Genomic DNA, 27,971 nt, shown 5'->3' on the forward strand with positions numbered 1-27,971 from the left:
CAAAGGACTAAACCACGCTGGAGTGCTGGTTTGGCACCACAATAGCCAAGATCATCTTTCATAAAGGCATTAAAAATTACCATCCGTGTCTGCTTTTAACTGTAGTGGAACCTCATGAATCTCCCATTTTTTAATTATTAATAGACAGCAAAGATTTACAGCTGTTTGCATTTGTGAAGCCTCAGATTACCAACAGTTTCTGAGTTTTAGAAAATAGGCAACAGATTCTTTAGTAACGGATGAAGAAATGTCAAATATCCAGGCACTGAAACGAAATCCTTATTGTCAAGGTAATTAAATACCTCGTTCCTGTTGCACTTGGTTTACTGTGCCTTCCTATTGACGAACTGCTCCGCAGCAAGTTTTGTGTCATTACCGTGAATTAACCATGTTCTACACTCTATAAATATTAATTACAATCAAGACAGATTAGGCACGGCAGATGCAGAACCATGATGACGCCATCTCCAGTAGACAGAGATGGTCTTTCGAGCCTTTCCCAGCCTTTTGAGCCAGCGTGGGCTGCAGGCAGCCCAGACCTTTCCTGCTGCGTCGGGAACTTCGTGTGGAGCCCCAAAGAGCGTGCAGGTTTGAGCTGAGTCCACAAAAGCCGTGAACACTCGAGCACCTGGTTGCTTGATGCTTGCTTGTTATTTTCTTCCCCACTTTTCTTTAAAGCAGCAGCCAAAGACACATTTGGAGATAATTAAAACGAAGGTTGAGCATTTTTAATATGCCACGAGCATTAGCAGCTGGATGAGGAATAAACCAGCAAAGTGGTAGCGTAATTCTTGTACCATCTATAAAACAACAGGCTTCAAAACCGAGAGAGTAGTCTTTGTTTTTCCCCCTCCGCAGAAAAATCTTCTCTTTGTGCCAAGGCTAAAATATTAGCACTGTGTTCCCTCCTCTGTTTAACAGAGCTCCTTGCACTGAAGTGCCAGAGAAGTGGAATTCCTGAACAGCAGGTGAAAGGACAAGATGAAAAGCAGGTCTGGCTGCCAAGAGAACCTGCAGCGCTGCTTGGGGCTGCACGGGGAAGTCACGCAGACGCCTGGTGGTGTCACTGACTTCTGGAAGGTCATCAAGGAGGTTTTTTTCCAAGCATCCCACATCAAAAAGCAGCACTAGGAGACAAACCTGCAATACATCATGGAGGATGGTGCTAAAGATACCATTCGCCCACTTGTAGGAGAATTTAACTGTTTTTCCCCATTGCAGCCAGGGAAGCGGCTCTGAGAAATCAGTGCTCAGAGTGGAGCCTGTGGTTAAGAAAATAAATTGAAGTGCTCATTCTGTGCTGGTTTGGGTCTGTAATGCACTGGGGGAACTGTGGCAGACACGTGTCTTGCTGAGTTCGTCCTCTCAGGAAAGACAAAGGAACGTTTTGCTGTCCTCATAACCAGCCAGCCCTAATGTTAATTCCTATTTCTGCACCCAGCTGCCCATTCGTGTGCCCCTGAGCAAGTCCCTTCTCTTTGGGGAGTGTCCTGGTTTTGTTGAAAAACAAGTTTCTCTTTTAGTGAATTTGCCTGTCAGCTAAAGCTTCATATGAGCTGCATTTTCCTGGAGAACCAGATACCTGTTTTGGTGAACATAGCAATGGAATGTGAAGTTATTGATAAGCACGGATGGACATCTCGACAGAGGGGCAACGAGAAACAAGTGACCAAGGAACTGACCAACTGTGTATAACATCCCATTCATGTGAATACTTCATATAAAAGTGGGAGATCATGAGGATCTCGTCCCTTTTCATTATGGCGACATTAGGAGAGGACCTTGCGAATCATCCCTGCGAACTGAGGCCAGTAACAGACTGAATCCAGCTCCGGTTGGCTGCAGAGTCCAGTCCAGGACTTCAGGTGCCGGCTCTGCAGTTGCTGAAACTTTCAAGATTGGTTTTGTATATTTTGTATTATTTTCTCTATTGTTATCAGTAGCATTAGTAAAACATTTTTAATTGTTCCAGCTCTCTTCTATCTGTCCTTCTTTCCCTCCCGATCGCCTGTGCTGAGTGGGAAGGGGGAGAGGAAAAAGGAGGAAGTGTGGGGGAGAGGAGGTTAACAATACATCTGCCAGGGTTTGATTGTCACCCTGCAATCAAACCTCAACAGGGAGAAACTGCTCCAATGCTCCTCATGGTTTGTGGCCTTCAGAAGAGAGACCTACGTCAAGCTCCTTGTAAACCTCTGCCTACCATTCCTCGACGTCTTCGCAAAAGGCAGGGAGAGTCTGGCCCAAGAGCAGTCATCTTAGTTCAAAAATTACAAGAACTTGACCCAAAAAGCTTGGGAAACGGAGCCTGAGAAATGGCTGAGCGGGTTGGGGAATGACCTATTAGAGAGCAGCGTAGGGGAAAGGGACCTGGGGGTCCTGGGGACAGCAGGGTGACCATGAGCCAGCACTGGGCCCTTGTGGCCAGGAAGCCAATGGTACCTGGGGTGGGTTAGAAGGGGGTGGTCAGTAGGTCAGAGAGGTTCTCCTGCCCCTCTGCTCTGCCCTGGGGAGACCACACCTGGAATATTGTGTCCAGTTGTGGCCCCTCAGTTCCAGCAGGACAGGGAACTGCTGCAGAGAGTCCAGCGCAGCCACCAAGATGCTGAAGGGAGTGGAGCATCTCCCGTGTGAGGAAAGGCTGAGGGAGCTGGGGCTCTGGAGCTGGACAAGAGGAGACTGAGGGGGGACTCATTCATGGGGATCAATATGGGAAGGGGGAGTGTCAGGAGGATGGAGCCAGGCTCTTCTCGGTGACAACCAGTGACAGGACAAGGGGCAATGGGTGCAAACTGGAACACAGGAGGTTCCACTGAAAGATGAGAAGAAACTTGTTCCCGGTGAGGGTGGCAGAGCCTGGCCCAGGCTGCCCAGGGGGGTTGTGGAGTCTCCTTCTGTGCAGACATTCCAACCCGCCTGGACACCTTCCTGTGTAACCTCATCTGGGGGTTCCTGCTCCATGGGGGGATTGCACTGGATGAGCTTTCCAGGGCCCTTCAACCCCTGACACTCTGGGATTCTGTGATTCCGTGAAAGTATTGGCACCAGCACTGGGACCACTGAGCAGCAGCGCCTGGCCCCAGATTTCCTCCTAAATATCACCAAGCAGCAAAGTTATTTTAAATACTTTGAAAAGAACTCGAGGTGCACATCTATTCCTAAAGACAGCCTTTTTTTTTTTTTTAATTTTATTTTAAAATTCTGCATCTGAAAACACAGTATGACAGAAAGCACTTATGTACAACTGCAGTGTTTTTGGTATAATACAGTATTTAATACATCCATTTCTTTTTCTGCAAAAAAATTTGCTTTGTCGGACAAAAACAACCAAACTCCCGTTGACAAAGAATACAGCTAAGGCACATTGTTTTCTGCTAAATGAAAGACAAAAGGGTGCAAAACCGGGTAGTGCAATAATTGCTGAGAATCACATTCTACTACAAGGAAAGCATTCTGACTTCGAACTTTGATTACTGGTCAATTTAAGACATTTCAATATCTCATAAAATACTCCTTTAAATAAATAGCAAAATATCTACATCTTTCAGTGTGTTCCATTTGAATTTCCAATTTAATTTTTTAAGCTTTGCTGTATATACATGGTTTTCTTTTTTCTTATTCAATAGCTTACAAAATATTTCTGTACAGTTTTATGCATATAATGATCTATAACAAAATAGTTATTTCTTAAAACTATATTACCACCAGTCTTTGAAAATGACAGAACAGGAATAACTTATTATGGACTATGTTAGGCAATACAAAAATCCAATCAACCCAAACCAAAACCAAAACGACAAAGTCAGAAAAGCCATTTCGTTAACTCGAATTAATTGTTTTTGTTTCGCAAATCTCGGTGTCTATGTAAACCCTTTTCAGTTGCCTTTGGGTTGTATCCGCATCGCGAACCGGGACAGGATTTGGGATTCCTAAAAGCACTGCAGCCTGCCGGGAATATTGGGGGACTGAACAGGACACTTCTCCATGGACAGAAGTATTAAAGAAACCAAAGAGATAGAAGCCTTAGCAGGAATCCTTGGCTTCTGCTGATTTTGACAACCTTTGGATGAAACTCCAAAAGCTGGATTTTTGGAAATGCATTTATGACTTTGATGATACAACCGGACTCCCTTTCCTACGTGCACTGTTAGATTCCCAACCATCACTCAAAATCTGGCCCCAAGTGGTAAGTTCTTCAGATTTTAAGACCCTACCACTGATGGATCCCAGCTACCAGTACAAACCCGAGAGGAATGCTATTACATCACGGCAAAATTACCCCAGAATTCGTCCTGTGCATCTGAGAGCTGTCTGCTCTCGTATAGTCTGAAGAGAAATTAAAAGTTTTTAAGTTTGTACTTTGTAGGTAATTAAATCAACCTGCCTTATCTACAGTGAGTTGCAAAAGACAGAGCTCATAATTTCCTAAGGTTTATACGACCGTTTGAGCCTTCCTTTTGCCCAAAGGGAAGGTCATTTTCTTCCACTAAAGACTGCATTTGTAAGCAATTTCTATTGTATTTGTGAAGTGTAAGCTGACAGCAACACAACTGAGCTGTAATAGAAACCTCAAGGTGCCTTTTATTCCTTCCACAACAAACAGAAAAAGTGAGCGAGACACAAACAACACCAAATCCCTAACACAGTTTAAGGCCACATTTAGAAAGGATGGAAGTAAGGCTTTCTGTGAGGGGCAACACGCTGGATGCCACAATGGGGACAGACCCAAAGCTGATCGAATCCACCCAAGGAAAAGCTGAAACGACATCCTAACTTTGGCCAGCAGGTCCGTGCCTTCTTTTGGGTGTAAGCAGGAAAATCAAATGAAATGCCATAGACATTCTCCTCCAGAATATTCCCAGCAAACTGAAGGTGCTCCCCTAGCGAGGTTGCTGTCTTCTCAGTCAAGGGTGTTAATTATAACAGAACCAAAGACAAGTCATTACAATATACAAATGCAGCGCGATGAACCGCGCCTAGAATCGTCACTCTGTTATCAGAGGCACCTGTACAGTATCTTGCTGTTTATTTGGCAAGGTTACAAGTAATACTTCTAGGTTTTAACAAAGTAGAAAGAGAATTTGCATAGATTGTACATTCAGTTCAAGGAGATTTCTGGTACCTTTTGTTGTTGTGATCAGGTAAACGTGTTTGCAGACACAGTGAGGTAGCAGCTGTGATAGCACCCATGAGCAAAAGAAGGTAACCAAGGCAGAAGCAAAGAGCAGAGCGCAACCTACACACTACTGGTGGTATAAAGGAATGAAATCAACATGGTACCTGCAGTATCACATCACGAGGGTTAATCGCTGCTTAGCTGGGGACAGCCTGACGCTGCCATGGCCCTTGGTGTCACGGGCTGCAAGACCTTGTTACCTCAGTTCTGACCACGCTCAGCCCGGTTCTTCCTTCCCTCCCTGGGCTGGCAGTGATGGTGTTCGAGGCCAGACTCCTGCACTCCGCACCTTCCAAGGGACTTACAGAGCTGAGCATTTGCTCACTCTTGAAGAGTATACAGGAAAAAAGGTTCTTTCCGTACAAATGCTTCCTGGCTGCCTTTCACCCTATTTCACATTCGTTTGGCTCCTATAAGCCCGCCTGTCTCCTCTATCTCTCCTGTGCTGTCCCCTCCATCACTGCTGTCCTATCCCCTCCATCACTGCTGTCCTATCCCCTCCGTCACTGCTGGCCTGTCCCCTCCATCACTCCTGTCCTGTCCCCTCCATCTGTCCTGTCCTGTCCCCTCCATCGCTCCGGCCCTCTCTGTGGCCACCAGCCCTGGAGCTGGCTTGGGAGAAGCTTAAGGGTTTGGTCTGGAAAGGTTTTTTTACATAATGTTTTCAATTGTCATTTAATACGGCTTTATTCTAACATCCTATGAATCCTCAGGACTATCTTGGAGACCGTGAATGGTTGAAATAAAAGCACATGTGGAGCATTCGCTTTTCACAACCAGCCTGACGCAAGGGACAGTGAGAAATGCCACCCACCACTTTCTTCCAGATAGTCTCGCTCTGTTGCTGAAATAACCACAACTACTATTACATACATTAATGCCCCTGCCTGAAAATCAGGAAAAGATCATCGCTGTCACTCTCCCTGACTCCTTCACCGCGCTGACCGAAGGCTGCTCTGAAAAGCAAACTTTCCTGATCTGCAGCTGGGGTTTCTGAAGAAGCCTGAGGGGTTTGGCTCACAAAAGTACAAAACTTCCCACTCCATGGAAAGTGGTTGAGCTGGCCAAGGTTTCGTGTGGCCAGCTCTGCCAGTTTTGGGATCTGGGCAGACGCGGAGGAGGCTGTGACAGCCGCTCCAACAGCTGCGATGAAAGAGAACCGGGGAGATCAGCACAGAGCTGGTCCGCGTTGCCTGGCCACAGTAAAAACCTGGATCTCGTTTTCTCTTTAACTGGGAAGTCAAAGCTGAGATCTTGTGATTATCAGTGTTTCTCAGCCTTGCTGTGCAGAAGCTGCTGAGTTTGGTCAAAGCTTTGTTGCGGCACAGTTGTGTGAAACTTTTGCAAAGTTTCAGCATCGTCTTTACCCTTCACCTCTCCCTTTGGTCATTTTAGAACATCCCAGTTCTGATTCACTGACTTCACTACTCTGTTCCCTTTAATTGTGGGTAAGAGTGATGGAGACTTCATTAGTATTGCAATTAGTGCTGTAGGAGATGGACAGAAGGTGAATACACATTAGTTGGTCCTTTTGAAGGTGCTGCAGCAGCACTGTTAATACGCTGTTAAACAAGTGCACATGCATTGTGCACTAAAGCCACTGCCTGGGAAAGGCAGTTTGTAACACACGAATGCACATGCCTGATTTCTAGGCTCAGCAATAATGGAAACTTAACAACAGAGATACAGACGGACTTCCCTGTATAACACTGGCTAGCACGGAGAAATTGTTAAAATTCTTTGCTTGCTGAGAGCACAAAACATAAAGACACAATTTCAATTCTAAAAAAACCCCTGAATATCAGAAAATGAAAATATAAATATTACTACTCGATGTCTAAATGTCATCAAATAAAGAATTGGACACATCTAAAAATGAACTGTCATTTGAGCCATTTCTGTTAGCCTCAAGGTTTAACATTACCATACAAACGGGTTTGTATAACACTGACTGATTTTGGACATGATTCATTAAATCACATATGTAGATGTTCTGCATTTTGCCACATTCCCTTTCTGTGCAATACCGATTGACCAGAGAAGTGTTACATGGCCACTGCACAGAACGGGCAGGGGATTTAAACCAGCAAAGCGCTACGTACAGAGGACAAATGTGTGCACATTGACACGCAGCCTCTCCCACGGGAAGGAATGTGGATCACAGCTGGACTGCAGCTGGAGTCCCATTCTGCACAGACTGGGCGGTGGGATTGGAAAATAACACTTGCACACTGGAAGATGCGTAACTTGCTTGTTTGGTACAAACTGTGGGCCCCTGCTCCGAATTCTCCTTTTCACCAAATGTAAGATCTGTGAAGTTATTCTCTTCTAACCATCCCCAGCATCCCACACAGGCTCCACTGCCAGCAGGACGTCGGGCTGAGCAGCGCTACCGACGTCAGCATGGAGCAGCCCTTCCTTCACACCTACAGCACTTTGTAACTCAGACACAGTGTCCCATATACAACTTCTGCAGCTGTGTCTGCATATTAATAGCTCTAGTAGAGGTTGGCATTTAGGTCTGAAATGCCACTGCCCCAACAAGGTGTTCCAAACACGGCAGCTCATCCTTTGACGACTCGGAACACGGACAGTGTTTCCTCACGGCACGCTGTCACGCCTCTGACTGACGGTGGACTGGACTCTGAAGTCCCTACTCAGAACCAGCGCTCTGTGGAAGTTTTGGCTGAGAAAGCACTTCAGGACCAGCCCCCTCAGTTTTACACCAGTTTCACCAGCAGCGCTGCCATTCCCAGCTTGCTACAAAACTTCGTGCAGACGCCTTTTGTCTTTCAGAAAAACAAGCTAATATAAATTTTGTTTTGAGATATTTCAAACCAAGCATGTAACGTAAATAAATGTATCAGCAACCATTTGCTTTCTTTCCCTTTTTTGTACTAAAATGAAATATTTTGCACCTTCCGTTTTAAGTTATTAAAGTGGCAGATTTTCTTCTAACCGCAAAAGATGGAATTGTTCCCACCTTCTGCTTGGTCTAGTCAATAATGAAAATTTACCAACAAAGCACTTAAAAACATTCCTGGATCAAATTTAAACCCCAAGTTATCCGCATGTGTGCATGGGCGCATCCTTATACTGATGTGCAAGACAGACTGAAGATTCTGCAACTACACTGAAGTCATTATTGAGAACAACCACGGCCCAGGACTGTTGCCGTGTGCCCGCAATACGATGTTCTTCACTTCACCTGCAGGGCCTGAACCCTGCAGTTGCCATCGCATCAGTGTGACTAAAGCCCTGGATTTCACAGTGAGGATTGGAGGTCCCCAGAAAATCTGAACTTCATGAAGGAATGTTAGATTAAAAACAAGCACTGTTAAAAAAAACCCTACTGAATAAGTCATAACACTGTGTTTCTATTATATAAACCTGCTGGCAACCCCAGTTTTAAATACGCCTCTAGAGCTGGTTGAGAAGCCAGACCATCAACGTGACTGAAGTATTTCAACCAGCTCTCGTTGCTACAAGCTTTACTAAAACTACGGCTCTTGCGACTGGCAATATCAAGACAAAAAAAGAAAGGGAGGTGTGAGGGGAGGAAGGCCTTTTCTTAATAAAGGCAGCTTCAGTTAGTAAGATAACATAATCTTCAAGCTGCAAAAGCAGCACCTACTAATTAGTCATTGACTAAAACATAAATAATAAATACCTAAATCGTTCCTTCTATGCATCCATTTTTGTGCCAGATAAACATTTCAATGCTCTGCCTTAATGCCAGCACAGCTGACACCGCATTTTCAAGTCCAAAGCAAACTGCAAGTAGCTTTAAACCAATACTATGGAGAGAGATACGACAAGGCTCTGGGATCTGTGTGTTACGGTCATCTCGCAACTGCTGTTTAAAAGGGAATTCAACCTTTCAGTGAGATGTAATTACGGAATGATTTAAGGGTCTATTTCCCTCCTGATGTGGAGGCTTAACTGTCATCAGCAGAAAGTCAGCCATACCCACAGAAGGGTAAACAGCTACCTTACTTTATTACATCAACAGGTTTTTTTCCTAATTAACCCGAATAGCTTTTAATAGCCTTTTTGGGTTATGCTGTTAACAAGAGATTACCACAGCAACAACAACAACAAAGTGCATGTTTTATGCTAATGTAAAATGCATTAGTTGGAGATGAATTTGCATATAAAACCTAGATTTTAAAAAGTTCTTGGAATGTGAAAGAATATTTTTCCTACTGGAGAAAATGCAGCTTAAAATGACGCCTATTTAAAAGAGGATGCAGCCTGCTAGGATTCTGAAGACAAGGCAAGGGTAGAGCTTGTTGACAGAATAAAGCACTGAGAAACCAGCACCGCTCTCCTTCCTGTGAGCTGGCAGATCAAGGGAGGGAATTAGTGTTAAGTAGCTACTACTCGAATTAGGGAAAAAAATATGCTGTTGCAGATTTAGGTCCCAACTCCACCATTTTACTGGTTCCGTGCAACTCTACCACCTGAGGAAAACCTGGGCCCAGCTCACGAGCAAAATGAGCAGAGACCTCACAACCCAGCCCCAGCCTACACACACACACACACGCACACGTGCTGTTGTGTAAGTCTGTGAAAATGCTTTGGTGCTGGTAGGCTTGGAAAAAACCCTGCACATTTGAAAGGGCTGAAATCCAAAATCACAGTACACAGACCCTGAACACGACTGCATGAGACGTGAAAGACTAATACAGCAAAACACTGGCCCCATTTAGAGTTTATCATGAAATTAGTCTAAAAAAATCTCTGAAAAGAATCTGAAAGTTTCTGCTTTTGCTCATTTACTTTATACTAGGATAACAAGAGACATTAACTGAGTCCAGAATTACTCTGTGTTATTAAAAACACAAAAGTGTGAGGGTGAGTGAGGCTGTACCATAGTTATTTTGTGTCCTGTGAGGTAACGCAGCCATGCAGGCTCCAGCCTGCAGTAACCAACCTCCCCAGGAAGCCTAAGTAGAAGGGCATTTTGCTGTGATTTATTCATGGTAGCAAAGTAACGAAAGCCTATGAAACAGCAGAGGTACACACAAATTTATTTTTAAAACCACTTTTAGCAGCTGCTCCCTCACTGCCCTCCCCATGGCCTGCTGTCCTGCGCTGGAACCCGCAGGGGTGTGCGGGTCCCGAGGACGGCAGTGGCTGCGGAGCCCCGGAGCTGCCCCCCGCAGAGCCGATGGAGAGGGCAGTGCCAAAGGCCTTGTCAGAACGTTTTTTTTTCCTTTTTTAAAAATGAATTATATTGCAATAAGTAACAAAAAAAAAATATAATGTTCCCTTAGCTTTCTGAAATCAGGTGTGAGGTTCTCAAATGAGCAAGGTTAAATTCCCTTTTAAAAACCTATGCCGGATGAGAGCAGAGCGGGTGCTACCTCAAACGACCGTCGGGTTTGACGGGGCCCAGCTCAGATTTGGGGTCGGGGCTCAGGGAGCTCCAGGCTGTCTGAGCGCAGCCCTGCATGACGGGGCAGGCCGTGGGGCCGGTGCTGCAGATGTCCACGGCTGACCAGACGCTGCCCACCAGAGAGTCCACCCAGGCGTCCAGCCGGGCGCCCACCAGCCCCGCGTTCCTCTTGGCCTGGTCCAGCTGGGCGGCACTGATGGGGATATTCAGGACGGGGTTCAAGCCCTGGAAGCTCTGCTCCATGTAGGCGTTCTTTGGAGGCCCGCTGTGATACTTCATGGCTTCCTCTGGAAATGCAGAAATAAACCCAAAAATTAGTGCATTAAAAAAACAAACAAACAAACAAACCATCATTATTTAAGGGTACAGCAAATGAAAAGGTAAATGTTAGTGGTGCGCTACAGTCCGTTTCCTGGCATGGAGAACACACAGAATCCTGGGGACAAGTGGCTGTGCTCGGCTCCTCAGCTCCTGCTCCATTACAGCTCACACCGCAGTGCTGACCCTCAGTGCTGCCTTAGCAGGGCAGAGCTCAGGCTTGAACACAGCGTTGTCCTTATCGTCATCATGTGAAACCGGCGTCCCCAGAGCTGTAGGACACCCAGGCAGGACACAGCTGTTCTGCACAGCAAAACAAAAAGATAGGCCTGGCCTTCAGGGTGTCCCAGCTGTGAGCTGTTGTCTGTATGGAATGTCCTGAGTTGGGAGGGACCCCCAAGGCTCATGGAGTCCAACCCCTGTCCCTGCACAGGACACCCCACAGGTCACCCCGTGTGTCTGAGCACGTTGTCCAGTCTCTTGTTGAACACTGTCAGGTTGGGCCGTGACAGCTCCCTGGGGAGCCTGTTCAGTGTCCAGCACCTCTGGGTGAAGAACCTTTTCCTCATGTCCCACTGACCCTCCCTGGCACATCTTCTGCCATTCCCTGGGCTCTGTCACTGTCACAGAGCAGAGCTCAGCCTGCCCCTCCTGCTCCTGCTGAGGAACCTGCAGCCCATGAGCTCTGCCCTCAGTCTGCTCTGCTCCAGCTGGACAGACCCAGGGACTTGAGTGGCTCCTGTACCTGAAGCCTGAGCAACATGCAGCTCCCTCTCAGGAAAAACTTATTTTTCATTCAGGAGAAGCTAATTTTGCCTCTTTCACTGCAAGAGCAGCCTGGGAGATAAGCCCTGTGCAGCTGAAGCCACCCCTGTGGGCACCCAGTGCGGGCTTTGGAATTAGGAACAGTTCAAGGGTGCTTGCTGTGAGAAGGCTGCTGACCCTCATCAGATCTTCAAGTGCTATCATTGGTTTGTCTAGGAGAAAGAGTCAAGATCTCAGCCTGTTGTTTTTTTTCTAAATGGATGAACCTTGCCCTGCTGTGGAAAAGTCACAACATTTGTTAGCTCAATCTGCCCCCGCAAACCGGCTGGTGCCATTCCTGGCACTGGAAGGACAATGCCATGGCCTTGGACAGATCGGACCGAGTTAATGAAATGTGTGTGGCCCCAGCATCATTCCTGGACATGCTGCAGTCTTGCTGGGAAAGTGTTCTCTAATGACAATTATATTTCCAGCTCCTGTGTCAAATAATGGATCACAATCATTTCCTAGTGAAAGTTTTTGTTGTGTTGTGGTTGCTTTCCTTACAGTAACTCTTCTACCTCAGCAAAATGCAGCACATTGCCCCAGATATGTAATATTGCAGTAAAATCATTGTCAGGCTGTGAGAATGCCTTCAAAGACCTCCAATGGGACACTACGGGTCAGAGCACCCTCCTCTAAGGCCGGCTGACTTCCTAAGGCTTGAGAGTGGGACCAAGGTACTGCTCATGAACAATGGGACACTTGAGAAATCTTCACTGCGTGACTCCTGGGAGGAAATGTTCCACCATTCCCTTCTGTTCTCAGTTGCCTTCCTGAGCGTCCTCGCTGTGGCCATGTGCAGAGAGCGCTCGGGGGCAGGAATTACATATTCACGGCTGTGATTCCTTCCACGTGTCCCTGCTGCTGCACTGCAGCCTGATGCCGAGTCCTTTCTTACACACAGAGAACAGGATCTCAGGCGCTGGCAATAAATTAGTACGTTTAGAGGGAAAAGGGACGTTTAATTGGAGCTTTGCTGTTACATATGCAAAGTCTTCAATGTCAAATACTGTGCAAGTACTTCAGATGCCCAGTTAAATTAGTTCAGCACATCTCCGTCGCCATTATACATCACTTAACTGTTCTGCATTTATCTGATCTCCTCTGTTTATTTTAAATGGTAAATATCCACAATGATCTCCAGTCACCATGAGTTTGTTCCATGCACATGTGTCAGAAGTGTGCTCTGCCAGAGCACTGCAGTTTAAGAAACAGAACAAGTACATATGATTAAATTTCCTCCTTCGGAAGCAATTAACTGTGGAAGACTGTTTGTCAACATATTAATTAAATAGCAACATTCCAAGTAAAAATCCCCAAACAAATAAGAGTTGGCATTACTAGCAGGATCATCTGATTGGAACAGGCAATTCAGAGCTTGTTGAATTAAAGCCTGGTGTGTGTGTGTAGTGCATGGAACAAGAGAGAGCTTTTTTCAGACAAATAACAGGATGAAATGGAACTTGCTCTCCTCTCGCATTTGTCCCAGGCTTCAGGACTTGGTGGATTATCAGGACTGGAAGGAATGAAACCTCCAGCGACTGCAGGACCCAGTGCTTAGCAACGCAGCAGTAGAGCAGCTTTTTCTCTGAATCTGTGACCCTTGTTGCTCAAGATCAGTGGGCTGCTTTCGCTAAAATAAGGGTGATAACCTCAGCATCTTCAACGCATTTAAATTCCTCCAACTCTGCTATTGCTGTAATGGTGTGGGACATGCTGTGCTTCTCACACCAACACAGCACAAAGGCAGTGCCAGGCTCTGCTCTGAGCTGCTGCACAGCCAGGCTGCGGGCAGCTACAACAGCAACGGTGTGTGATGGGACTGCAGAAAAACAATAGCGGAAAAGTCACACGCAAGTATGAGCAGATCAGAAAAGACTGCTGAGGACAGTGCTAATGACAGAGCCCAGGGAATGGCAGAAGATGTGCCAGGGAGGGTCAGTGGGACATGAGGAAAAGGTTCTTCACCCAGAGGTGCTGGACACTGAACAGGCTCCCCAGGGAGCTGTCACGGCCCAACCTGACAGTGTTCAACAAGAGACTGGACACCGTGCTCAGACACACGGGGTGACCTGTGGGGTGTCCTGTGAGGAGTTGGATGCCATGAGTCCTTCCAGCTCAGGACATTCTATGATTCTAAAGGGAACAAACCACTGTGTTTCTCAGTGTGTTACAGTGAAAATGTGCTTCTCCGGTGTGAGACACACGATGACACCCTGACATGGCAGTGGTGTGGGACTGCCTGTCCCCACGGCAGAACCAACACCCCACGTGAGGTGTCTGCACGTCCTGTAAAGCAAGAGCCAGGTAACAGCAACCTGAGTGCAGAGCTCCATGTCCTCATCGAGAGGAAATGCTGAGGGTTCAACCCAGAACCCTCTCCTGGAGCCTCCAAGTCTTTGTTGAGAAGTTCACAAGAGAAAGTCAGGAGGATACAGCTCATCCAAGCTGGGGCAGTCATGGGGTGTTCTTTGCGTTAAAGGAAAAACCAAAAAGACTCAGTTATGAGTCCGTAACTTACTGGGTTGGGACAGGAGAAGGAGAGTGTAGGTCCCCAACAGTGAAATACTGCCTGAGGGGAGGCTGGAGCTACTGGGCATACCTTTAAAGCACTGATGCTTCAGTCCTTGCCCCTATGAAATGTGTCTTTAGACATTTAAATCTGTACAGTTAGAGTAACCAATTCAATATTAGTTGAACTGCAGACATGAAGCCAGATATTTTTGCCAGCAAACACAACTAAATAGCCCTTTGACTTCAGGAGGGCATCTATCAATGCAAAATATATTCCATTGACTCTAAATTATAGCTTAAAAAACATGAGTTATTTTTGTTCCTCATTTTTGTTTGCTTTTCACTTGTGAGGGAACTTCATTTCCCAACTGACTTTTCTTAGTATAACTTCTTCGGGCTACACACACAGCCTACAGTCAGCCGCATAGGCTGGGATTTCAGCATTTTTGTGGGGGTTTGCTCTTCATTTTGCAGGAAAAGCAAATGAGTTTAGACAGAGCGGGCTAAGGAATGAAGAAGTTAGTTACCTCAGTACACATTAAGGCGCTAGACCTGTTTTTTTAAAGCGACACAGTATGTGCAGCTTTATTTCTTTACTTGAATTGTGTTGAAACCCTCTGGCAAAGAGGTAATTTTTTATTGACATTTTGTTTGTTTTCTCTTGCAGGAAACAAGACAGTGCTGCATTCGCTCATTGTGAAGCTAATCGACTCCTTGTCAACTGGATCTGAACTAAATTTCAAAGCAAATCCCCATCTTCAGGGTTTTTCTCAGAATGACGATTCCAGGGCACATCAACTCCTCTGCAGTCACCCGCCTGCCTGCTGCTATTACTGCATTTATCAAGAACATGTCATGTTACCTCTGCTTAATTTAAAGAAATCACAGCAGTTCTGACACAAGTTGCCACCCACTTTATAATCCGTATAGACGCAATTAGAGTTGATTGAGCCGCTGCAAACAACCAATGGCAAAACAAGGCTTTCCCAGTATATACTTAATTAAAATGATCTATAAATATGGATTAGGTTAAAAGGCCTTTGAGATGCACGTGTGCACCGCAGCATGTCTGCCCGTGCCATCGAACCTCTGAAGCGGTGGCCCAGAGCAGAGACCAGTCGCTCTGTGTCTGGGGCGCATGACCCAGCCAGGAACCGAACACCAAAGGATGCTCCTCTTCACTGCCCTCCTTGTTTGAAGGAAGAAGAGTTTTATTTATTTATTCATTTCTTTATTTTCAATCCAGTGTTCGGTATTGGCTTGAGGCTCAGGGTTTTTTTTTCTGTCTCAGAAGTGAATTTGCCCCCCGGCTCAGAGTAACTTATTTATCTTTAATGAAACGGGTGCTATACATTAAACGCATGACGACTCATTATCGTCACTCCAGCTGGAAGATCACTGTGGAACCTTTACCATGAATATGAACTCATTTAAAGGATGAAATTGCTTTGGCTTTTCCTCTGTGTCCTGGTTTTGTTAAAAACAAGTTTCTCTTTTAGTGAATTTGCCTGTCAGCTAAAGCTTCTTATCAGCTGTTTTCCTGAAAGCCAGATACATGTTTTGATAGACATAGCAATGGTATGCAAGGTTGCTGGACTGATAAGGATGGATGCACATCTCGCGAGAGGGGCAACGGGAAAAAGGTGACCAAAAACTGACCGAGTATTACATCCCACCACATGATACTTCATATAAAAGTGGGAGATCACGAGGATCTAATTTTCTTTTTCCCTTTTCCTTATGGTGACATTAGGAGAGGACTTTGCGAGTCGTCCCTGTGAACTGAAGCCCAGTGACAGACTGAATCCAGCTCCGGTTGGCTGCAGAGTCCAGTCCAGGATTTCGGGTGCCAGCCCAGCTTTTGCCAGGACTTTCAAGATTGGTTTTGTATATTTTGTGTGATTTTCTTTATTTTTATTAGTAGCATTAGTAAAACATCTTTAATTTTTCCAGCTCTCTTTTCTCTGTTCTTCTTTCCCTCCCGATCGCCTGTGCTGAGTGGGAAGGGGGGAGAGGGAGGGGCAAAAGGGGGAAGTGGGGAGAGAGGGGGTTAATAAAACATCTGCCAGGGTTTGACTGTTACCCTGCAATCAAAACCTCAACACTCTGCCCTTCTCATGATTGCGCCTGGCACAACTGCTGCTTCACAGGGCTTGGTAGGGCACCAGTGTATGGGAACACGGGGTGATGGGGATGCAGAGCCTACCTCTACTGAATTCAGTGTTTTCATAGGAATTGACATCGACTCGGTGGCTTGGATTATAGTCTGTGAAGTGCTGGCTAAATGCTCTGAATTATACCTGCTGTTTGGCTCTGCCTCTCCAGTCCCCCCAGAAACCTGGCCTTGAGACTCTAAAACTGCGCTTAAATTCTGGCTGCCCAAAGCAGACAGCGAGAAACCTCACTCCTCTCTAGTATCACTGCTAGTGATTGTCCACCGATCTTCTCCCCGTTTTGGCTCCTTCACGTCCCATTCCCTCTCTGTCTTGGCATGACTGAATCCCAGGGCATCCTGCTGGTCCCTGGCATCCCTCCCATGTCCTGACAATAAGCACCGAGTACTTGGCTTTAACACATTCGGCCATATGGTGAGAAACTCAAAATCACCATTTAGAAGAAGAATGAAACAGAATCTGGCTGTGCAGGATGTAGGGGGAACAAGACACGGGTGGAGCAAGTGAAGCTGATTTCTCCAAATGATTTATCTCACAAATTCACTTCATTTTCTTTCCTTTTTTTTCATTGTCCAACCAGGCAAATACTTGAAGGCGCTCTCGAGCCAGAGTTTCTGCTGAAAGCAGATTCGATCAGTGACACAACTCAGACTAAGGAAAACAGACACAGATTTGGATGACTGGAGGGGAAAGAAGAGCAAGAAAGAATAACATTAGATTTGAGACTTTCCACTGAAATGGCTTTGGAAGTCTCATTTGCAGTGGAAATACCCCAAACCTCCCAGTGTACTCAGTAATTCCATGTGAGATCTAATCTCTTACAGATTCACGTCTGGAAAAGGTCAATGAATCTGTGTTTTTAGAACAATTTACATTCTCTCAGTTATGCACACCTGGACACGATATCAAAGAAAATACCTGCTCTTGATTTTCTTTTATGGTTTTACTCATGTGCACAGCCAAAATTCATGACTAAATGGGAAAAGAAAAATTACTAAACTAGCTGCATATGCTGTTTTTATAAACCGCTAAATGAAACATCCTTGCTGGTAGCTGTCCCATGATTAATTTTTATATTTTGAATGGTAATACTGAATTTTGAGAGTCATGATGCAGGAGCAAACACATTTTCCTGGCATTATTTAAAAGAGGAGCAAATGGCTCCTTTCATGATGCTTGTAAACCAAAAGCAACTTCTCCTTGTTGTGCTCTGCACAACAACTGAGGTGATGTGGAGGTAAGTCATGATTTAGGAAATTCAGTGATTGGTGTCGTGTCCACACGAGATTTTAGTGGTGCAAACACTCCTTAGAATGGCACAAACAAATGAGACACGAGACACAAGACACAAGATTTTTAGGTGTGTAACTATGCCGACTCCGGTTTCTACATCTGGAATATGAGACAGAAATTGTAACAGAAATTGTTCTTTTAGAAGTTCTAATTCTTCTGTCCTAGTCTCCCAATGCCTTTATTTGCCACAGAAAACTGTATTTAAATAATAAAGTAGTGACAAACTGACAAAAGCTGGAAATCAAAGCTGAATGACAATTGCCTGCACAGAGCATAACAGTGTCACTGAGACACAAAGCCTTAAAAAACCCAAACAACAGGAATTTGCATTGTAAATACAATTCTAACTACAGTGAGTGTCACTATCTGCCCCTGTAATTAATTTTCTTCTTTAACTTCATGCCTCAGACATCTGGAGATTATACATCACATCATCAGTAGCAGATCACTCCTCAGGCTTTTTTCCTAGATAATATTGTTCCCGAGCTTTATATTTCATTCTTATAGTAGATTCTAGTTAGCATAGGAATGAACAGGGCTCTTCAACAAAATATACGAGCTAGGTCCTCTCCCAGCGTATTGATGGGCAATAGAGGGTAACGCCGTAATTGCCGTGGAATTATTCCAGATTCAGAGTTTGGACCAAAGGGATTTTCACCTTTACACCATGAAGTGTGGGCTCATGGCTGGAGCCTGAGACAAGCTTAAGTGTCCACAGGGCTCTCGTGTTATAGGGAAAAGCAGGAAGGTTGCTGGCTACACGCCCCATTTTCCATCCAGTCTATGCCTTAACTGTTAAATTAGCAAAGAACATGGAATTCATTAATTTCCAGGAGAAGAGTCAGGAACAGCTGCGTTCAGAAGTAGGTTGCCTCAAACTTTAAAAATGCATTCCTTCTACACATGGTGTTGCTTCACAATTTTTCATTGCCTGTTAGCTAATAACAGCAGCAGGTTGGTGGTGGTTTAGTTTCTGCTTAAGAAACGATGCCACCAAATGTTAGAAGAAGAAATCAGTAAGTTTTCTGCTGGGAAATGTGTTGAATCAAGCTCCTGTGGAGCAAGATAAGGGCTGCATTAGCTCCCAGCAGTTGTCTGGTGGTGTTTGCATTACAGAAGCAGCACGTTATGCTGGAAGGTAAATGTCTGACTCAGTTTATTTGCTGCCTTGTCAGGAAGAACTTCTGAAAAGTTAACAGGATCATTCGTGTACCTTGCGAATTTAAGATGTCTGAAGTTCCAAATATTAATATTGGGCAGATGGAAGCGCTTGTGCATGTTAAGAATGGTAAAGATATTCATAGCAATGAACTTGTTTTGATCTTCCTGAATAAGGAAACGAGTGTGGCTGCAAAATCTCTCTTGTCCCAGCCCGGTGTCCCGGGGAATGCGGAGGACACGAGCAAACCGCTGCGGGAACCCAGGAATGACCTCTGCGTTTGGAGGGCTCAGGGCTGCCATAGCAGGGAAGAAATAGGTTTCTTTCTAAAAAATGTCAGCGTGGGTCTGACAGTGTGCTGACCGGGATCGCCGCGTCCGCAGGTATTGCTGCAACACAACTGCTTGGCACGTACGGAGCAGGTTTTGGCAGGAATGAGGCAACAGTGAATGCCTGGACCTGACAGTGTGTCAGGTGAGCTCTGGCCTCGGGGAATTGTAGCTAGTTCAGCATTTTGTGTATTAATGCTCTCATCATTAAACACATAGACTTTGTCAAGATAACCATTTAAACATCTGTAACTCTTCAGGAGCAAATGTGAATGAAAAGCACCAGAGAAAGGACTGTGTTTCTTTCTGTTCCTAAATGATGGCTTTTACGATAGCTGTTAGATTATTGAGTCTGAAGTCCTCTGGATTCTGAACTGTGCATATTTTAAAGACAGAAATAGCCTTTTGTTCAAAGCGTCTGTGTTTTACAGACTGGATACAGACACTTCCGCTTGTTGTAATGCAACAATTTCTTCTGATTTAGTATCTATAAAATTCCTTTCTTTTCTCCTTTTCCAGTGTAGTGCTACTTCATTTTTAACAGCAGCATTTACAGTGACTACAGACACAATAACTGTATTATTCCAGTACCAAATAATAAAACTTACCTTGTTTGATAGGCTGCCGATTAGAGAAGGTGAGGGGAGTAACGAGGAATTTGGTTTCAGCTACCTGTACCCAGTGGTGCAGAATTTTTATCGTCCAGACACCGGGTCGCAGGGGCAAATTCAAAGGTGGTTTGTAGTGAGTAAATTCGGCACTGGATTCTATAAGAATATCGTACGTCGCTGCGATTACATTAACAGGATCCACCCAGATGACAGTGACGGTGACGTTGGGGCCCTTGCCCCATTTCTGCATGCCAACCGGCTCATCCATTGGCCCCAGGAGTCCTCCGAAATTCCGGAAAAGCCTTTCCTTGGCATCCCATTCGGTGCCAATCTGAAATGGAAGACCACATTGCTGTTAACATCATCTCTGTGAGCACCTAAGACTCTTCTGTCAAATAAGGGCTCTCAAGACACACGGATCATATTTCTCTAATGACATGAATTATGCATACAAATAAAGGCTGATGGCAACACGGCCTAAGATCGTAATGTGCACACAAATTGTGAGTTGACCTTGAATGCAAGTCTGTTTTTTTTTGGTTCAATTTTTTGATTGATAAAAGGTTTTTCTACAGCAGGTCTCCTTCTCCTCCATGTGGAAGCAGTCAGTAAAGGACCAACCCTAATGACTGGACACAGGCTATGCATAGAAAAGAATATGACCCATCATCTCCTGGATCATGAAGATGTATTACACATTTGAGATGGAACCTGAGGGAGAGACCTACCCAGTACCTGTTTAGACCAAGGACGAGGCTTTTGCTGACTTTAGGACAGTCCTCTGCTCCTCCTTGCACTCCCTGCCTGCCTGATGTGGGAAGTTATTTCTGGTAAACTCTTTTCTTACTGTCATAATAGTGACATTGTTTTTTATTTACTCACTAACGAACAGTAAAGCAGCTGATTTACGATCTAGTGTAAATATTTAATGGACCTTTCTTTTTCCTAGCAGCTTTCATATTTCAATGCTCTTTATATGAATTTTAATGGTTCACCTGTAACCCATGGGATGATACAAACTTAGAAGCTGTTGTCATTAACACTTGCACACTACTGAAAATAAGCATCTTTAAGCAGATAGCATAAAAATCTAGTAACTGGCCTTCTTAGGCCAGCTGAAAGACTTTTTGCTATCCCAGCATTACATCTAGTTTGTGTTTACGAGGCTGACCATTAACAAATCACTTCCATTGATTCTCAAGAAGGCAGCCTGGTGGACCACAGTACTGAAGGCTGCATATTTGCTTCTGGAGGAAGTACTCAGATCACTTGTCCCATGAGGTCCTGTTCCCATGACATCTAATACAAAGTGATCAATATCAAACACAAAAAGATTTGAGGGACCCCATGTGAAGTGAAGAACAGGAGAACCCCTGGCTCCTTTTGGCAAGCAGACATCTGATGCCCTTCCTCGGAGAGACAGAGATGTTTTGGCCAGCCTGGTTCTGAAACTCCTCCTAGTCCTTCAGGTCTTCTTTGGCCTTAATCTCCACACCAACAGTGCCCATGACCTAAAAGTTCACTTGTTTCCTGTACAGAGACCATGGGATTCTCTCCAGGGGTGCAGGCACACACAGACAGGGTCCTCTCTTTCAGCATATGTGGATTTTAGAGATCTCTCCAACACACAACTGTCCTTGTCCCCAATCTTCACCTTGCAAGGGCATGGTCAGAACCTGCTTTCCTGAAAGCATAACAAATAATTGTAGCTTGTTTGCTTCAGAGATTTTTCTTCTAGATTTCATCCTATTTGATGAGAATAAGCGGCTCCAATATAATGCCAAAATCCCCTCAAATCCATAAAACATAACAATTATTTGATGCCCAGTACCACTGACACCTGAACTGGAAACTGTCCAGTCTGCAATCCCTCCTAAATAAATCACTGTGCTTGGCAGACAAATTACAGGAGGACTGCAAGCAAAAAGCTACAAGGCCAGTAGAATAAAAACCTACCATCCTAAATTCATCTGTCATCGTATGGATTCCTCCTACTGGACCATGACACTGCAGAATATGAGACAAAATGAGCCCTCCACTGCTTTGCAATCAACCCGGCAGAATCGCTGGTATTTCAGAGGTATTTCACCTGGCGCACCAGCTAATCAGACCAGACAGCACGGCCCAGATATCAGACCCGAGCAGCGACTGCCCGAGGAGCTGTCGGTACGGACTCTCCCGACTGACTGAATCTGCATGGAAATAAGATCAGAAAGAACATTTCCCGACCAGATCTTATTATCTACTCTGCCAGCCTTCACTGAGTGCGGCCGTGTCACACCTCCCAGAGCTCAAGGAACCTGGAAAAATAAAGCCATAACATGTGAAACAAATCCGCAACCCTCCCAGGCAAAGAAAACCCTATGAGGAAGTTTCTTCCACCATATTTGTTATTTCTTACTGAAGAACTCCTTGAAGAAAGCTTACTTCACCCTCAAAAATTAAACACTCATCCCCAACATCCAACTGCTTCCCCCTCTTCAGTCTCTAATCTCTGAGGAAAGAAACCAGGCAGTGACAATCCCTGTGCTCCAGCCTCCGGGTGACACGGTCTACACCAGGCTGCACAGAAGATGTTGAGAAGTGTTCACATGTGGAAGTTTCTTAGAGTGGTGCATGGAAGAGTGCAGAAGTGCTTCTGGGGGAAAATTATAACACGATTATTGGCTGGGTGTTAAGTTTTGCCCAGGCATGTTATTGGGTTCCCTAATGTAAAGCAAATGGCAGATGAGGGGAAGGAAGTGACACAGAATCACAGAATGTCCTGAGCTGGGAGGGACCCCCAAGGCTCATGGAGTCCAACCCCTGTCCCTGCACAGGACACCCCACAGGTCACCCCGTGTGTCTGAGCACGTTGTCCAGTCTCTTGTTGAACACTGTCAGGTTGGGGCCGTGACAGCTCCCTGGGGAGCCTGTTCAGTGTCCAGCACCTCTGGGTGAAGAACCTTTTCCTCATGTCCCACTGACCCCCCCAGCACATCTTCTGCCATTCCCTGGGCTCTGTCACTGTCACAGAGCAGAGCTCAGCCTGCCCCTCCTGCTCCTGCTGAGGAACCTGCAGCCCATGAGCTCTGCCCTCAGTCTGCTCTGCTCCAGCTGAACAGACCCAGGGACTTCAGCCGCTGCTCATACAGCTTCCCCTCCAAACTTCCACCAACTGGGTAGCCTCTTCTGGACACTCCAGTAGCTGGTGGCAATCACTTTGTCACATCAGCACAGTCACACCACATACACTGTCAGGGTGTGCAGGCCCATGAAAACAACAGCATAGGAACAACAAGAAAACGCTACCACGGAGCAGACCCTGGGCAACACAAAGACAAGGGACCCGGGCACCCTGCGCCACCCTGGTTTGCTCGGGACCTGCACTGCGGGCAGGGAGCCGCACCAGCTCTGTATGTGATGTGCCCCTTCTGTCCATGGGGATACACCTTCCTGTGCTGCATCCCTTCCTTACATGACAAGCTGGTTTTAGAAGCACAGTATTTTAAAGGTAACTTTACTCAAAGCATTAGTTAGAGGTTTACACCTCTTCCCTTGAACTCTGCACAGCTGAGTTCCCAGCAACGAGATGTCTGATTTTACATGCCAAGAGATGCTACAGTCCTGTAATATTTTTCATAGACCCTTAAAACATTGTAAGTAGGCTTTCACTTTCAAATGGAATACACAAAGCATGGGATGGAATCAAGCAGTAATGAATATCTGATAAATTATGAAGGGATGTGGCGCAGAAACTGACATTTTCCACATCATTATTTTAATCACCATGATTTTGAGCTTCAAGAGCAAGCACTGTGCACAGGGTACGTTTTGACGTCTGGAACTCTCTCATTGGCTTAAAATTCCTGTTTCTGCCTATGTTGAGTCCCAAGATAAAATTTTCCCAAGATAAATTATGCCTTGATTATGGGTTTGTGTCTCATTGCTCACCACAAACAGGACCATTAGGTTCACACAATGCACACTAATTGCCTGCCACCTAGTTTATTTTATTCTCTGTGATGAATCACAAGTCTTAACGAGACCAAAAATGAACTCAGTGTTCAACTAATATAGGCTGAGACTTCTAGCACCGTACAGCAAATCCGTCTTCTGCCCTCCATGTAGCAGTTTGTCACGAACCCAGGCTGGTAGGACACATACTGTGTGCACGATGCGTAAGCCAAGTTTGGGAGGTGTGGGAGTTTCATGCTTGGAAATCGTGTCTCTTGGATTTCCTGTAAGTTTATTTTATTTTACTCAGCCCAGCCGGCTGATTTTCCCACTTGTCTTTACATGGTGTGCGGTGAAATCTGCTGCTCGAGAAGCAGAGTCCGAGAAGCAAAGCAAAGGAGCCGAGGGCAGGACGGGCTGACTGGAGAGATCCCGTCACCCCCGCTACAACGTCAGGCGTGCATCAGGGTCACAAATATTTGGGAGCACATCTAACGCAGTGTGTTTGTGCTCTTCCTGCTGGCCACGGTGGTGGGAGCTGGGAGGGGAAAAAGCTCCCAGCAAAAAAGGCCCCATTCAGTTTTAAATTTCTTCCAGATCGTGGGGTGAAAGTTGTTGGAAAACCAGCAGTTACATGTCCCAAGCACAAATCTTAAGTTTGTTTTCTGGTGCTTAGCTTGCAAACACTGATGCCCTCAACTTAGCTGAACTCCTAAGTTTGTTTTACACTTGTTGGCCCTCGACAAAGAAGTGCTGTTTTAATAAGCAGCAGCGGATCAGAGGCTTTGCAGCCACACTGAAGCTGAAGAGCTTAATGCTGGATTTATACCAGGGTAACTGAGAGAATAATTTGGCTTAGAGGCAGAGATGCCTGCAGGCCAAGGGAAGGCAGGAAGTAATATAAACAATTAAGAAATTATTAAATGAATTACTTTACTCCTGGGTTTTTAAAATACGAATCATTTACAAAAGGACGATTAAAGAGTTCAGGTGAGAAAAGATAATGAAAACAAGTAAGTAGCCACTAAAACGCTTTTTGCATGTTTCAAATGGAAGAAAATGTTTCCTTAGCCTGAAAAAAGCTGAGCAGTGATTAAATCCATCCCACGCTCTGCACTCGCACGGCTTCGCCGCAGCGGCACTTCCTACAGGGCTGCTGCCCACCAGCCGTGGGCTCATCATCTAAATGTTTTCATTGGACTTCTTGAATACTGAGATCAATGTATTTCTTTCCATTATACAATCAGAATAAACTCTTCCTGCTGCCAGCCCGGTTGCTTTCAAAAGAAGGACCCAGAGCAGGCCTCCGGACAAAAGTGAGATTAAAAGTACCAAGTAAACAGCAGAAATACTCCTACAAATCACAAGAATTAACGCTTGTATGACCATTTATCACTGCATGAAATGGTAAGCCTACCATCGGACACATTGATAAATGAAACACACTTTCCATCCATCTCTTTAATGGCACATTAGTGTCATGGATTTGCCATGCACACCAAAACACTGAATCCTGCCTAGGCATTTCTTAATTGCTCAAGAAGATGGTAATTTATTGACTTGGCAATAATGACTGGAACACATTTGTTCAATCAATTTTATACCTTAATTGAAATTTGTGGCTTAACAAGAAAAATAATGAAATTAACTGCTCAGACAGTTATATCTTTAAAACAGAACACAGATGTCGGGTTCTATTAGTGGTCAACTTCCCTAATATGTTTTAGGGTACATTTTTACACTTTACGTCAGATACTGAGATGAATTCCTAGAAGAAATAACAGGATTCGTGGGAGATCTCAGCCACTGCTGTGGTAATTTTCTCCTTTGTATCACAACATCGATCTTCTGCTCATATGCGGCATCAGTGCCCATCACCGATTTTAGGAGGGTGTTCTCAGCATACTCTCCAGAGGAATGCTTACTACATCCCGGTACCATCTGGAGCTGCAGAAACATAGTGTTTTTCCCAGCTCTCGCAGCACAGACAAGAATCACAGTCACAAAACCTGGAAGTTTCCGAGCCCCTTTTACAACAATGAATGCCTTCAGGTTGTTCTTAAAACACAACGGAGGAATGCAAGAAGCGAGAGGTGACCACAAATCTGAACTGCCTTCCACAAAGGGGATGTGCGTTATCTAGAGAGCCATTCTCACCTAAAAATTACATGGGCATACAGTTTCCAAAGGCTGCTGAATCAGTGTGCAATCTCTCCAGAGGATGTGACGTTGTGCATGGCTGGCTACGAACACTTACCTCTGAGAACTGCAACCGTCCAAAATCGCTGGGTGGGCTTGCGATCTTAAAGACTTTCTTTGGCATCACCCACGTTTCCAAAGTTTCTAGTTTACTGACAGCCAGATTAGTTGCGTGGTGTCTGATTAGGAAGCCTTGGAAACGGTCAGCAAGGAAGTAAATGTGGACGGAAACTGGATGGCCCATGGGGTAGTATCTGTAAAACAGCATATGCTCATCAGTAACACAAGAGAGACATGAAATAGCCATTTACTTGGAGCTAATGGCTTAAGAAGCACTCATTTCAACTAGAAAATTCACCGCTGTACATTAAGAGATTTCAAATGTGTTCATGACTCATTATCAAATATTCTTCGGCTGTTCTGATTACCCTGAAACATAAAAAATGTTACTAAGAATATATGCTCATTTAGAAGATATTCACGGCTCTAAGCTCTTTAGGAGATACTTTTTCATGCCAGAAAACTCTCCTCCCTTACTGCCTCTTCTGGATACAAAGTGCCACCCAGAGACAGGCATTGTGAGGCTGTTTGTCAGGATAAACCATGTCTGAGAAATGTGTCCGGTGCTCCAAATCCGGTGGCTGTTATTTTCCACCTTCTGCTGGGTTGGGCCCTGCGGATGCCTGGCAGTGACAGTGGCAGTGACAGTAATGGTGACAGAAGCGGTGGTCCCCATTTTAGGTCTCTTATTTAAGGAAATAAACTTCACATTCTTTAAAGACTTGAGGTTGCTTTTGCCTTGGATTTTTCACTCGTGATCAAAAATAAACTTAAAAAAGGTCAAACAAACAGGAAAACCTCTCAACAGGAGCTTTGGAAGCCTTCAGTTACAGTTTGAATTTTAGAGACATTGTAGTCGTGGTTTCAAATCATTAAAATTTATGGTCTGCTAGAGTCTCAGAAACATCTGTAATGATGTGCGTGTACGTATGGATGCATAAATAATTAAAAACATGTCATTCATAGCTTTTGAAATAAAACATTTCGCTGCCTTACAGCACTGACATAAACTGTGAAACAAATGTGTTTGCAACACATTTAAAACCACCCAGTGTCACACCTTCCTGCTCGAGCCAGCTAAGCCTGGCTCCTCGTGCGAGTGAATACAGCTCCGGACATGAGCCCCGTGAGGAGCTAACCCAGAAGGACTTGCCATTCCGTGGAAGCAGCAACACCATGAAGGAAATCTCTAGAGCATGAGAAATAACCAGAACAAGATGGGGTACAAACAGGGCCAGCACTGACGGACTGAGCAAAAACACAGCAAAGCCACGCAGCCAACACCAGCAACAATCTGACTTCTGTTCTGAGCACTAAGGCCTCCTGTTTCATATGTGTGCAGTAGCAAATATTTACAATATCCTTGAAGCAGTCTGGGTAAACTCTCTCTTGGCGGCAATGAGTAAAAATGCCTAGAGATGGAAAGAAATAAATTAAATCTCAATCACACGTTAATGTTGCTTCCACGGAAGATGCTGATGTGCAATCTAATTTGGTGGCAGCGCAGCCAGCGGGGGGCACGGCTTTCCGGGGCTGCGAGCTGCCCTGCTGGAAGCGTGTGCAAGGCAGATTCTCTCAGCAAAGTCTCCCGGGCCGCTGCGGGTGGCAGCACGGGACTGACTGCAAACGTGCTGTGCAGCGGCGGAGGGCTTCCTCACAGTGGGGAACTAGCTAAGGGGCAGCCCTAACAGCAAAGGGAGCGCTGCTGAGGTGCTCAGCCCAAATATATCCCTGCACCACCCTGTTAGAGACATGCTGGATCACAAGAGGGAAAGAATCATGGAATAATTTTGGTTGGAAGAGACCCTCAGGATCATCAAGTCCAACCGTAACCCACCCCTGGCACTGCCCCATGTCCTGAGAACCTCATGTCCGTCTGTCCAACCCTCCAGGGATGGTGACTCCAGCACTGCCCTGGGCAGCCTGTTCCAATGCCCCACAGCCCTTTGGGGAAGAAATTGTTCCCCACATCCAACCTCAACCTCCCCTGGCGCAAC

The 27,971-nt window shown here is 45.4% G+C and overlaps 1 protein-coding gene across 4 annotated transcripts in view; it reads right to left on the reverse strand.

Annotated features, from left to right (window-relative positions):
• Window positions 1–3,152: 3,152 nt before the first annotated feature.
• Window positions 3,153–27,971, reverse strand: part of XYLT1 (xylosyltransferase 1) — a 208,627-nt gene continuing 183,808 nt past the window's right edge. For all 4 annotated transcript variants that reach the window (XM_065030707.1, XM_065030704.1, XM_065030705.1 and 1 more), the window contains 3 exons: window positions 25,973–26,168; window positions 19,777–20,110; window positions 3,153–10,861 (listed from right to left, as the gene is read on the reverse strand). In XM_065030707.1, coding sequence (XP_064886779.1) covers window positions 10,539–10,861; window positions 19,777–20,110; window positions 25,973–26,168 — 853 coding nt within the window. In that variant the 3' untranslated portion in view covers window positions 3,153–10,538. The remainder of the gene's footprint in view (window positions 10,862–19,776; window positions 20,111–25,972; window positions 26,169–27,971) is intronic.

The sequence above is a fragment of the Columba livia genome, chromosome 15 (genome assembly GCF_036013475.1).
Source record: "Columba livia isolate bColLiv1 breed racing homer chromosome 15, bColLiv1.pat.W.v2, whole genome shotgun sequence".
NCBI classification, from domain to species: Eukaryota; Metazoa; Chordata; class Aves; order Columbiformes; family Columbidae; genus Columba; species Columba livia.